Here is a 12,009-nt window from a genome sequence, read left to right as displayed (position 1 = left end):
TTCACTATATACAATTTAACAATTTTAGTCGAGGTTTATATGTTAGTAAAGTATTGGGATTTTAATTTTAATTTTTTTTTTTTTATCATTTAAATGGGCCCAGGAAATAAGGCCCGTAGAAAAATGTGCTTTCTTTGTATGGGTCCATTTTCTTAATGGGCTTAAAATAAATTCGACTTTTTTTTTTTTTCTTCAAAAAAAAATATATATATAGAAATATTATCAGCGTCGAATTGGGGGAGAGCTGGAGAGGGAAGCTCGTGATGGTTGTGGCGTTGGATTTTCAGGATTTTCTTCTTCGAGCTAGGGTTCTGAAGCTCTACAGGCAAGCCCTAAGGATTTCGAGGAGAGCGCCAGGCGATTCTAAAGGTTAACCTTGTATGACAATCTGGAATTTATGGTCGTGTAATTTTGTGCGGTGTGTTGTCTGCTGTGATTTGTGTTTTTCAGCATGTCGAGTCCGATGCTTCCCTGCGATGAATTCAGTTTTGTCATTTTCTGGCGGATGTATAATGTATAATCTACAGTGTGATAACCTACATGGCGTCACTTTAATCCTATAAAACTAACACAAAATCAGGAGCATGATGCAGCTAACTTGATTGGAACCAGATTTCATTTACTTCTATTTCAAGTTCACCGCATTCATTTTCGAGAGCGTAAATCACAACTTTTTGTAGTGAAAAAACAAAATTCGTTTGCATCGGACTGAGATTATGAGGAATCTTGCAGAGTATATAGTTGTCACAGTATGCTATTTTCTGTTAGTGAATTTGATCTTGTTTGCAATCATATTCAATTCTTTTCGTTCAAAGCTTAAAATTCGAGCGCGAGCTCATTTGTTCTCTCTTTACGCCGAGTGTTCATGTTTTGAGGGTTGCAAAAATGTTCAAATTTTATTCCTGAGTTAAAAACATTTCAAATCCAAAACACACCAGATTATAAACTGCAAACTCTGTTCTTGTTTTTAGGGTTGCCAAGACACAGCTTGTTACTTGTGCATGTATTGTTTCTTGTACCTTATATTTGCTTGAAATGGTGTTTGTTGCAGATGAATTAAGACATGTAATGAGACAGGAGATGGAAAACAACCGGACTTGCAAAGACAGACAGCAGATTAGATTCTTGATCAGCGATGGATTGGAGAGATTAAAGAGGTTGGATGAGACACTCGATATGCAAGGGCGATAATCCCACCGGTATTTGTTAATGTTATCTAAATGTTCTTGTTAACATCCCCCGATTCATCGACAAAACATACAATAATCCCATTTGTTGTTTGATTGAATTAAAGCTTAAATGAATTCAAGATGTTGTTCTATTTACAAAACTTGTCAAGCTTCATTTCATATTGTTGCAATCTGTCATACACTTATGTTTGAATACTCTACAATTTAGTCTACATCAGGGCTCTATTATGCAACAAATTATCTTCAACCAGAACTGATCTCCATGGCCATTTACTTTACCTGGAAATTTCAAAGTCATACACAAAAGATAAGGCAATATAATTTTCAAAAAATACATAACATGAACTATATGACCAAGAAAAGTTAACCGAAAAAAGTTACCTTCTTGATCCCAATGTCTCGGAGCAGGTCCAAAATCTCAGCAAAATCTGCAGGTGGCATTTGATAAAATTGCATGTCTTCCCATGTGCTAGGATGCTTAAACCTGGTACAAAGACAACAAACTCTCAGTACAACCATTTTACGATAATCTTATCTAAGTTGGCTGATAATAAACTTACCCGAGGCTTAAAGCATGAAGGCATGGCCTCTCTAGTCTATCAACAACCTCCAGAAGTTGATTGTGAGAAATAAACGGGTTCCTCGACTGAAGCAGAGATAGGGCCATGCTTTTTGTTCCACTGTATACTTCATCGCCCAAGAGTGGCACGCCAAGATACTTGGCATGGGCTCGGATCTAAAATAGATACCATAGATACATTACATAGAAAATCTTTGTTCATTAACTAGATAAAACAATTGGATTGTACTAAATAAGGTGATGTAACTACTTCTGCTGCAGTATGCATGGCAGCAAGTCAGTAGTTATTTGCACAAGTGATATAAATCGACAAGCAATTGAAACCACGACTTTCATGCCTATATAGCTAAATAAAAGGTCAATGCAACGGGAAGATAATGAAACCTGATGTGTTCGTCCAGTTTCTAATCTCCATTCGACCAATGCACAACTGCCACCGGCAAGTATTTCTATTACCTTGTACCTGAACAAAGTTTAATTAATATTTAAACTTGATGCCCGAGCGTGCACGCATCAATGCAATAGATATTTCTAAGATGTAAGAAAATCAGTCCACAAAGTTGAATAGGTTAGCCAAGATTCAATCCAAGTAGCACAGCTATATGATGTTTAAAGATGACAAATCAAAATAATAGTACTACAAGGATGAGAACCACAAAAATATGCATGAAACAAGATCACGAGAATTGGCTATGAGCTTCAATTAACTTCCTGAAGAAGAACCATAATTCCGATAGACAATAGGGAATGAAATGGATGAGACTAAAACTGTACACATTTAATTGATGCTGACTCAACTAAAGGCAAGAACCGCAATATTTCCTATAGCAGCTTCATACTCAAGGAGCATTTTGAAATGCTCTAGAAACCACAGAATAATCAAATGAACTTTAAGAGTAATAAGTTGAGACACAAAAGAAAAGATCAGCCACAGGTTAAAATCTCACCAGCTAACCACCCCTAGGATTCTCTTCTTAGATTATCACAAATTCTGAATCAATTTGTAGGGAATGAAGTCCCATAACTAATTGTTTCCACTCACAATTTGAACTGAAAAATCTAGAGTGGAATACTTGAGTTTCTTCTATTCTGGTACTCAATCACCAATAATCCCCGCACGAGCAGTCACCATCTTTGAAATGGTGATAACGATTTGTGTCTCTCACAAAAATTTCTCTCCCCTCAAACTTAGAAATAAACTTTATAACATCATGGCAATCTCCACAAATTCTCAGGTTCTTTGTGACCCTCAGGGAAGTTCCTTGACTAGTATTCAGAATACCAAAAACTACAGCCAACTTCTCACTATGCCCGCACAGGATGTGCTCCTTTTCCTGCTCCTCGACATCTTGCAGCACATAAACAATATTGGGCAGGTAACCTGCTTTCTTCATTTCCACATACAATTTATTTAACTTGTCCAGAATTTGAGGCATTTGGGGAAGTGATTTATCACCAGCCAAAAGCATGTGTATTTTGTTATTGACCTCAATCCAACTGCATCCAGGATATTTCTTCAGTCCCTTGTCTCTCATGATGTCTCTGATTCTATCCACTTCTTTCCATTTCGCTTTGGAAGCATAAATATTAGATAGCAGGATGTAATTTCCAGGATTGCTTGGTTCTAATTCGAACAATTTACCTGCAGCAATCTCACCCAAACGCGTGTTGTGATGAAGTCTACAGGAACTTAACAATGCCCCCCACACACAACCATCAGGCTCATATGGCATTTTCTTTATCATTGAATAAGCTTCATCAAGCTTTCCTGCTCGACCAAGCAAGCTAACAATACAGGCATAATGCTCAGTTCTAGCTTCGATACCATGGTCCTTGGACATGCTTTCAAAGTAATGGCGTCCCTCTTCTGTAAAGCCACTTTGGCTACATGCAGATAACAGGCTGATGAAAGTGATAGAGTCAGGTTTTTGCTGACTCCTCTGCATCCAGAGATAAACTTCGATAGCTTCCTTCCCCTTTCCATGCATGGAATATGCTCCCAAGATTGCATTCCAGCAAACCAAGTTACGGATAGGCATCCTATCAAAACAGCGTCGAGCTATTTCAATCTTTCCACAATTAGCGTACATATCAATCAGAGCACTGCCTACATAAACACCATCTGAAATGCCACTTTTCAGTGAGAAGCAATGAGCAGCCTTCCCATGCATAAGTGCTGCTATATTGCCACAGGCTGGGAGCAGGCAAGGAATGGTTACATAGTTCGGTTTCACACCAGTTGACTGCATTTCTCTAAACAGATCCAGAGCCTCAATATCTTTACCGTGCTGCGAGCAACAAGCTATCACTGAAGTCCAGGAAACAACATTCAACTCCATTCCTTGGTCCTTCATTTCTTTAAAGACCCCCAGTGCTTTGTCAACAAGGCCATGTCGAGTGAGCCCTGCTATCAAGGCATTGCAAGCTGCAACATCTACTTTGCCTGTATCTTCACACACTCTAGACATATCTAAGGCAAACCCACACTTACTATACATATTAATAAGCGCGCTCACAACACACTTATCAACAGAAAAACCAGTCTTGATCACATACGCATGAATTTGCATGCCAAATTTTAAAGAACCCAAATCACCTATCGCAGGAAGAACACTAGAAATGCTAGTCCCATCAGACTTGAAACCGCGTGAATGCATCTGCCATAACATTAGTGCTGCATCCAGAAAGCACCCACTTTGATTGAAGCCTGCAATCATTCCATTCCAAGACACCAAATTTGGTTCAAAATTAAGATTCTTAACCTCATTGAACACTTTGTTTGCATTAATCACATCCCCTCTCCTGGCATAGGCAGCAGCCAATGCACTCCAAGAAACAACATCTTTCCCCTCTATGCTGTCAAACAGCTTTTGAGCATCTATTAACTCATCACGTTTCACATAAAAATGAACCAAAGAAGACTCAACAAAAGGATCAGAGTGGAGTCCAGAAGCTACTGAGAACCCATGAACTTGCTTTCCAAGTCTAGCATTTAACAGAGCAGAACAAGCCTTGATAATACTGGGCAAAAGATGGGCGTCAGGGTAAATTCCATTTCGGAGCATTACAGAGAATAAGCTGAGGGAGCTCTTAAAATCATTGGACTTGGAGGATTGTATAATTTTGGTAGCAAGCAGACTGGGATTTAAAAAGGACCAATGATGAGTTTTTGAAGTAGTAAAGTTCCGATGATTGGTATAAAGAGAGAGAATCTTGGTTCTATTATAAGGAAGTCCAGAAGGACTTGTTCGGATTACTTGAGCTGGAATCTTCGGTACTTGAGAAAATACTGTTGTAGCAGTAGTTCTGTGTAGAAGAGATAACAAATTTGAATCACTTCTAGAAAATACTCTAGCTCCACTGATGGCAGTGATATCATAAAAAACACAGTAATCAATTTTAATTTGTAGGTAGTTTCTTCATCTTTTATGCTACAAATTTTAAATTTCTTCTGATTAAGGGGTCTATTTAAGTCGTGTGAATCTGATGTCGAAATTAGGAAATTTCTGTGGAATGGAGCTCTATTAATTACAATAGAAGGCATATTCGTGCTGCAGACAAAATCAGCATCAACTTCAAATTGGCATAATAGTTAACTAATTATTATCGTTCAAAGAAAATTATGAAGCAAGAAAAAACAAGATATGGAAGATCTAACGTCACCTACTAGCAGCATATCGGGTCTTTACATGGCCTGAACTTCCTGGAATCGCCACCATACGAATCCTGTTATTTGTGTCTCGGCCTATAGAGACATCAATGTAGCCAGAGGTGGGTGATGGCACTCCACATGTGAGACTCACATAGACTCTCTTTATAGTGTGATTCTTGAACTGATCAGCAAGATGAGAATGAGAATGTTCATCCTGCAAAGAGTACAATTAAAAGAAGCAAACATAAAATCACTTCTAATTCAAAATCCTGTAGAAACATAAAGTCAAGATAATAAATTTTAAAAGATTAGAAGTGATCAAAACCTTTGCAACAACAAGCAATCCACTGGTTCCTTTATCTAATCTATGCACAATTCCAGGGCGTATAGATGCAATGGCTTCATTGCGACTTTCATCTATAGAAAAGGCATCACCCTCATCTCCTGAGTCACCATCCATACCAGGCAGTGTTTCCGGATTGAAACACATATCAGGAAGACTGCAATGGTGAAGAATTCCATTCACCAGTGTTCCAGTTGCATTGCCTGGTGCGGGATGAACAACCTGCAAATTATATAGAAACACATTTAAAAAAATGTAGCAAGGAAGTTTGGTTGACACCTTTTATCCTTTTTATTTCATTTTCTTTTAGTACAGATTAAGTGTTCTCATGAGACTGAGCTAACATAATATCATATCTGAAAAAAGCATGCATTATAACAAAGATATTATATTGCAATTTGTTCAAGTAGCCACAGCTTATCCAACCTGATTTTCTGTCCCACAAAATACTATGATTTCTAAACCAGAATAATCATCATAGAGAGACTAAATCCGGGACAAGTGACCAGAACCTAAAACAACACACATTTAGAAGAAGCTTAAAAGTACAGTGTGATGTGTACATTCAAACACATGATCACAAGAACTGAGAAAGTAACAAGCAGAGATTTTCAAGAGCTCACCATGAAAGCAGGCTTGTTGACAACAAGTACATGTTCATCTTCATATACGATGTCCAATGGAATATTCTCTGGTTCAGCCTTCAACGGCTGCAACTCTGCTATCATGCAATTCACCAAATCCCCATCTCTCAACACGTGCGAGACCTTCAATACAAGCACAATCAATTACGAACTATGGATTCATAGACTAATGAACTTCCATTTTTTGCCTCAACTTCCAACAACAACATAAATTAAATAGAACAAAAAGAACCTTGCTGATTACTCGGCCATTGACAGAAACCAACCCTGAACGGATGCTAGACTGAACTCTAGCTCTACTAATTCCATTAATGCGAGAAGAAATCCAAGAATCCAGCCTCAGCTTCCCAGAATCCAACTCCACTTTTTCCTCAATTTTAACTCCGGAATAACTGCTCCTCCGATCGGAATATTGATCAGGGAACTCATGAGGATCAAATTTCGCCGCCTGAACCGAATTAAAATGAGCGTACGCCGTGCGGGCGAGCGATCGTAGAGAAGCATTTGCAAGGTTTATGGTGAGGGGTTTAGCTGCAGAACCAACCAGAGACTGTACGGACAACATTTTCAGCGCTTTCCGACAACTCTGCCCTTCTTATCCCTCGAACAACTTCCTCCTACCATAATGGATATTGGGCCTGCCTTAAGTGGGCCGAGCCGCTATTAATTAGGCCCGTATATAAAATTTATGATGTTCAGCCCATTATAAGCCCGCAAGAGTATCATTTTCGATTTGGCCCAATTTTCAAGTTAGATGCTTGTGTTGCTCACGTGACTAAATACTTTAATTATATAGTGTATCTTTTAAATATGTGTTTTTTAAGCCCAAAGCTGCCACATCATCTCACCGAATCCCATGAACAGTTGGCAAATAGCTGCCGACCGGGCGGTTCGACCGGTTTAAAGGGAACTAGGTCACAGGAACCGGCAATAAATATGTGAGGAGCACGCAGCTGACGGTTAGGGCTTTAACGAAGAAACGAAGCCGGAGAAGAGGGCTCGAGCGGATTACCTTATCTATACACGTACACAGCACCAAGGTTTGGGATTCATCCTCTTTGATTATTTGAATCTGAGTTTGATAATTTCCGGAGTTTCGGATTAGTATGTTTTGTTCCTCGCCTGCAAAACCCTAGCTATTTTACGAATTTTTTTGTTAATTTCATTATTATCGACCAGTTTTGCGGTTTTTGCTGTTTGTTAGTTTGTCTTCTATATTTAAATTTATTTTTTTATTGTGCGAGTGTGTGGTGTTTTGGTGAAATTTTTATTTGTTGCTTTGCTTTTGTCAAGAGTATGGATCGGTACCAGAAGGTGGAGAGACCAAGGGACGAGACGCGGATTGATGAAAATGAGATTAGGATTACAAGCCAAGGCAGGATGAGGAGCTATATTACTTATGCCATGGGTCTGCTACAGGTATACTTGTGCATTTGCATGTGAAGATTTCTATATGTAATTCAAAAAATTCTTACTTGGGTATAGTTTGACGCGATTCTCGCATTTGGAGGTTGAAATTTGTAGAGTTTGCCCATCTTAATTTTCTTTCCAATGTGAGGGGTTTGGATATATTATATATATTAAGAATTATTCTGGTTGATTTAAAAGAAGTATGTTCAATATTGAAAACCTTCTATTTTCACATTGAAAAATTGGTTGTAATTTCCAGCTGTAAATTTGTATTTATTTGATTTGATGTGTTTTATATGCTGGTTTACCTTGATATTGTTGTGCCTGGTCTTTAGAAATTGTCATAAATGATTTTTTTTATTGCTGAAATAGTTGTTAGATTTGAACTGTTTTATGCTTACATAGCAAGAATTTTGTTATGGGATGGAACTGTGATTGATTGCAAAGCTATTTGGTTTCTTTGGCCCAGTATGATATTCTATCTATCCTGCGTCTTGGTTCAATTCAATGTAATGTTGATTGCTGAGTACTTCATTATATGAGTGATGCCTCTTCAAAGCTTTGATTTTTAATTTTTGCTTCTTACTGTAGGAAAAAGGCTCGGATGATATTGTGTTTAAGGCAATGGGCAGAGCCATCAATAAAACCGTGACAATTGTGGAGTTAATTAAGGTTATTTTTGTGGGATCTTTAGCTCTTTACTTTACCATTGATCTTTCATGTGATCTCAAGAGATCTTTGCTTTAATTCAGAGGAGAATTGTTGGTCTTCACCAAATTACATCAATTCAATCCACCGACATAGTCGATACATGGGAACCCCTTGAAGAAGGCCTTCAAACGTAAGGATCAGCTATTTTGAAAAAAAGTATTAGCCTTTAAGCTACTGCATACAAATGATCGATTCATACTTAGACTGTCTCTTGCAACAAATTTTCTTTTTACCCGCATCATCACAGCCTGGAAACAACAAGGAAAGTTTCAATGGTCACAATTACACTGTCAAGAAAGGAGCTGGATAAGACAAACATTGGGTGAGCTTTTTTTTTTCCTGAGATGATTGAAGGCTTTTACTTTGCATGTCCTGCTCTGTTTTCCTGTGAGTGTACTTATTGACTTCCCATAATGTGTTGCAGCTACCAACCTCCCATACCAGCTGACCAGGTGAAGGTGGCTGCAGAGCTTGACTATGATGGAGGTAGTCTCTTGATTCTGAGTCCTTTATCGGTCTAATTCATTGATTGATGTAACCATTGTGATTTTGATATATATTAATTGTGCAGAGGGATCACCTCCTGCACGTGGAAGAGGCCGATTTGGTAGAGGGAGGGGGAGGCCCAGAGCTCCTTATGGTACTTTTATTGATAATTTTGTTTGCTCCAGTTATCACTTTCGTGTTGTTTTGCATTACTTTTCTTCATAGTTCATCTTGTATGGTGTTTTTCAGGGAATGGTTTTGCTTCTGCTGAGTATGAGGATGGTGGCTATGAAAGGAACGGTGGTTATCCCAGAGGTAGGGGTCGAGGTAGGGGTCGCAATTTCCGTGGCCGTGGCAGGGGTGGATACAATTCCCCACAATTTGATTCTCAGTATGATGCTGGTGGCTATGTACACGAGGCACCGCGAGGTACTGCCCTTATTATATTTTTTGGTTCACACTTAAACAATTGGGTGATTGGATACAATTGCAGGAGTGTTTAGATTAAATAAAAGTATGTGGCTACTAAACCTAACTAGTCAAGATAAATCTTGTTATAACTGGGAGATGCGGTGATGATGAAGTAGACATTGGTTATTACTTTTAGGCATCGATGGGCTACTCCTTAATGCAAAGTGTTGTAGGATTGCTTGATTGAACTATGTGAAAGGGTTGGCCTGATTGAGTTGGGGGAGTAATGCAGTGCTGTAGAAGTCTTAATTTATTTGCAATTCTTGTTGTGCATGAAACAAATATTCAATCTACCTTAAGTTATCCTCCTTTTTCAGTAGTGCCATACTCCTCTAAAATGTAGCTAATATGTGCTTTTTAACCATGGCTGGTGTGTTTCTTTTGCTCCAGGCCGTGGGCGTGGCAGGGGAGTTCGCGGTCGAGGTCGTGGGTTTAGATCTAATGGGAGGGTCCAAGCTGCTGCTTGAGTTGCTTAGGTGCACAATGTTCAAATTTGGGGTGTGGCTTGCTTAGCTTGTATGAGAACAATTCGCAATATTATTATGTTCTTTTAATGATGGATATCTGCCCCAAATCTATGTACTTTATTTTCTTTGAGTCGACAGTAGATTGATTTTTATTTAGGATGTTCTCTTAGATCCATTATTATTCTAGACTAAGTTTGCAGGTGTGCTTGCATGCATGCCTTTTCTTTGTAATCTTAACATTCCCATCATAATGTCTTTTTTCTTTTTTTACTCAAATGTAACCTCTCTGTGAAAAGAGCATATTTGTTCATTTCTATGTCCAATAAAGCTTCTTGTTAATCTGTAATTGTGTATACCTATTGAAACATGCAACTCAATATTGATATGTAATGGAAAAAAATTACAAAGAATTTGCATATGCTTCTTTTGAACAGACACTATGATTTCTTCTCTACAAAAACAATCTATCATCTTAATCTAAAGAATTTGTTCTTTTTGTTGTCGTCCTTAATGGAACATGATCTCGTGGAGCAGCAAACGTCGGGATCGATTTATGTCGAGTAGGCAGAGATATATCTGCTTCTCCAACTCTTCCAATTCCTCCCCAAATCTGCCATTGTTGGTCTCCAATTCCCCCACCACTCCCCTCAGCATCTCCTCCATCTTCCTCCTCACGCACATCTCCGCCACGAATTTTCGCCGGTCCACCTCCTCCTCCACCCTCTCCACCATCCGGCTCACCATCTCGAAATCGTTTATCAGTATATACACCCCTTTTGCGGCAATGTCCAGCCCCTCCACCCACGTCCCTCCGCCGCGCCGCCTCTGCTCAATTCGATTCAGCTTCTTCAGAATCATCGCCGCCAAAGTGCACACAATTAGCCCTCCCAGCACTGCCCCGGCCCCCGCCGGAATCGAGAGGAACAGCAGGATCACTGCCAGAGCACCGCCTCCGATTGCCAGAATTGCCGCCATTCCTTGACGGAAGCGGCGGATGAGTTTTGTTCTCCGCTTGGTTTTCCGGTGCTGTGACGTCAGCCGTCGCAGCAGGAGGACTTGGGCGTCGTGCATTTCGTGGAACATGCCACGTGTCGCAACGGTAAAGGGGTTCCTGCAGACGGCGAAGGTGGCGAGATTTATGTACGCCTTGTGGTGGTTGATGATTGTAGCACGGCGGCGGAAACTATCCGGCGACCGCTGCGTTAATTTTAGCAGCTTGCTTATGCAGCGGTGGTTGATCCGAACTTGGTTGAGGTCCCGGAGAAGGGACTCACACGCTCTGCCGGCGTCGAGGCCGATCTGGAAGTAGCTGGCGAGGGATTCCGGCAGATCGGAGTTCTCGAAAATGGAGGTTAGGGTTCCCGGTTGCGGCTCGATCAGGCTATCGGAGATACAGTCCGGCGCCGGAGAATGAGGTGACGTCAGCTCCATAGATGAGGAAAGCGGCAGATCGGAGTTCTTGAAAATGCAGGTTAGGGTTTCCGGTTGCGGCTCGATCAGGCCATCGGAGATACAGTCCGACGCCGGAAAATGAGGTGACGACAGCTCCGTCGATGAGGAAAGCGACGACGACGACGACGGCGATGAATGGAGAATCGCCGGCGTTTCGAATTGGTTGTGAATCTTATTGCACATGTCGGCGTAGGATCGTGTCCTGAAAGCTTCGTTGTATTCTTCGTTTACATTGTTCGTCGTCTTCTCGACGCTAATTTCCTTTTTCTTTTCCTTTTCATGGCTGCCTGCAACAGAAAACCAGTCAAAAACAACAACAACAAATCACGATTATAACCAATTCCAGCAAATCGATAATCACAACCTCAGAAGAAATCCAAAACCCTAATCCCCAAATCTCAAAATTAAATCTTGACAAAACAACAAAATTCTAATGACATATATACCTCCAAATCCGAAGCAAATTCCGAGCCTGGACCACAGCATTTTCGCCATGCAAGATTCAAAAAGACAAATAGCTTATCTATTATACCACAAACTTTAATAAAAAAACTTTAAAAAAAAAAAAAAAAAAACTGAAAACAAAATTAATTTCAGATGTTA

At 39.8% G+C, this 12,009-nt stretch overlaps 4 protein-coding genes across 5 annotated transcripts; 2 read left to right on the top strand and 2 right to left on the bottom strand.

Annotated features, from left to right (window-relative positions):
- The first annotated feature begins 228 nt into the window (after positions 1-228).
- LOC127246802 (uncharacterized) lies at positions 229-1,330 on the top strand. The gene is made up of 2 exons (XM_051268375.1): positions 229-369; positions 1,052-1,330. The coding sequence occupies exons 1-2, from the start codon at positions 264-266 to the stop codon at positions 1,189-1,191; spliced, it is 246 nt and encodes an 81-aa protein (XP_051124332.1). The 5' UTR covers positions 229-263; the 3' UTR covers positions 1,192-1,330.
- On the bottom strand, positions 1,321-6,985 carry LOC127246801 (RNA pseudouridine synthase 2, chloroplastic). 2 transcript variants are annotated; one of them, XM_051268374.1, is made up of 8 exons: positions 6,642-6,985; positions 6,389-6,532; positions 5,748-5,987; positions 5,434-5,636; positions 2,155-2,233; positions 1,751-1,926; positions 1,572-1,674; positions 1,321-1,469 (listed from the first exon to the last, which is right to left on the bottom strand). In XM_051268374.1, the coding sequence occupies exons 1-8, from the start codon at positions 6,972-6,974 to the stop codon at positions 1,461-1,463; spliced, it is 1,287 nt and encodes a 428-aa protein (XP_051124331.1). In that variant the 5' UTR covers positions 6,975-6,985; the 3' UTR covers positions 1,321-1,460. The 2 variants fall into 2 exon arrangements, with proteins under 2 accessions (XP_051124331.1, XP_051124330.1); XM_051268373.1 differs by lacking the exons at positions 1,321-1,469; positions 1,572-1,674 and adding an exon at positions 2,718-5,076 and having other exon boundaries at positions 1,869-1,926.
- A 336-nt stretch (positions 6,986-7,321) lies between these two features.
- Positions 7,322-10,300, top strand: LOC127246824 (uncharacterized). The gene is made up of 9 exons (XM_051268411.1): positions 7,322-7,449; positions 7,703-7,828; positions 8,411-8,491; positions 8,572-8,660; positions 8,778-8,852; positions 8,955-9,016; positions 9,102-9,170; positions 9,266-9,445; positions 9,878-10,300. The coding sequence occupies exons 2-9, from the start codon at positions 7,706-7,708 to the stop codon at positions 9,952-9,954; spliced, it is 756 nt and encodes a 251-aa protein (XP_051124368.1). The 5' UTR covers positions 7,322-7,449; positions 7,703-7,705; the 3' UTR covers positions 9,955-10,300.
- LOC127246558 (UPF0496 protein At1g20180-like) lies at positions 10,208-11,901 on the bottom strand. Its single transcript, XM_051268000.1, has 2 exons — positions 11,853-11,901; positions 10,208-11,693 (listed from the first exon to the last, which is right to left on the bottom strand). The coding sequence occupies exons 1-2, from the start codon at positions 11,899-11,901 to the stop codon at positions 10,462-10,464; spliced, it is 1,281 nt and encodes a 426-aa protein (XP_051123957.1). The 3' UTR covers positions 10,208-10,461.
- Between the last annotated feature and the right edge of the window lie 108 nt (positions 11,902-12,009).

This window comes from Andrographis paniculata, unplaced genomic scaffold, assembly GCF_009805555.1.
Source record: "Andrographis paniculata isolate CXL003 unplaced genomic scaffold, ASM980555v1 Contig30END, whole genome shotgun sequence".
NCBI classification, from domain to species: domain Eukaryota; kingdom Viridiplantae; phylum Streptophyta; class Magnoliopsida; order Lamiales; family Acanthaceae; genus Andrographis; species Andrographis paniculata.
Note: the sequence above shows the minus strand (reverse complement) of the source record. Positions and strands in the feature narration are given on the sequence as shown.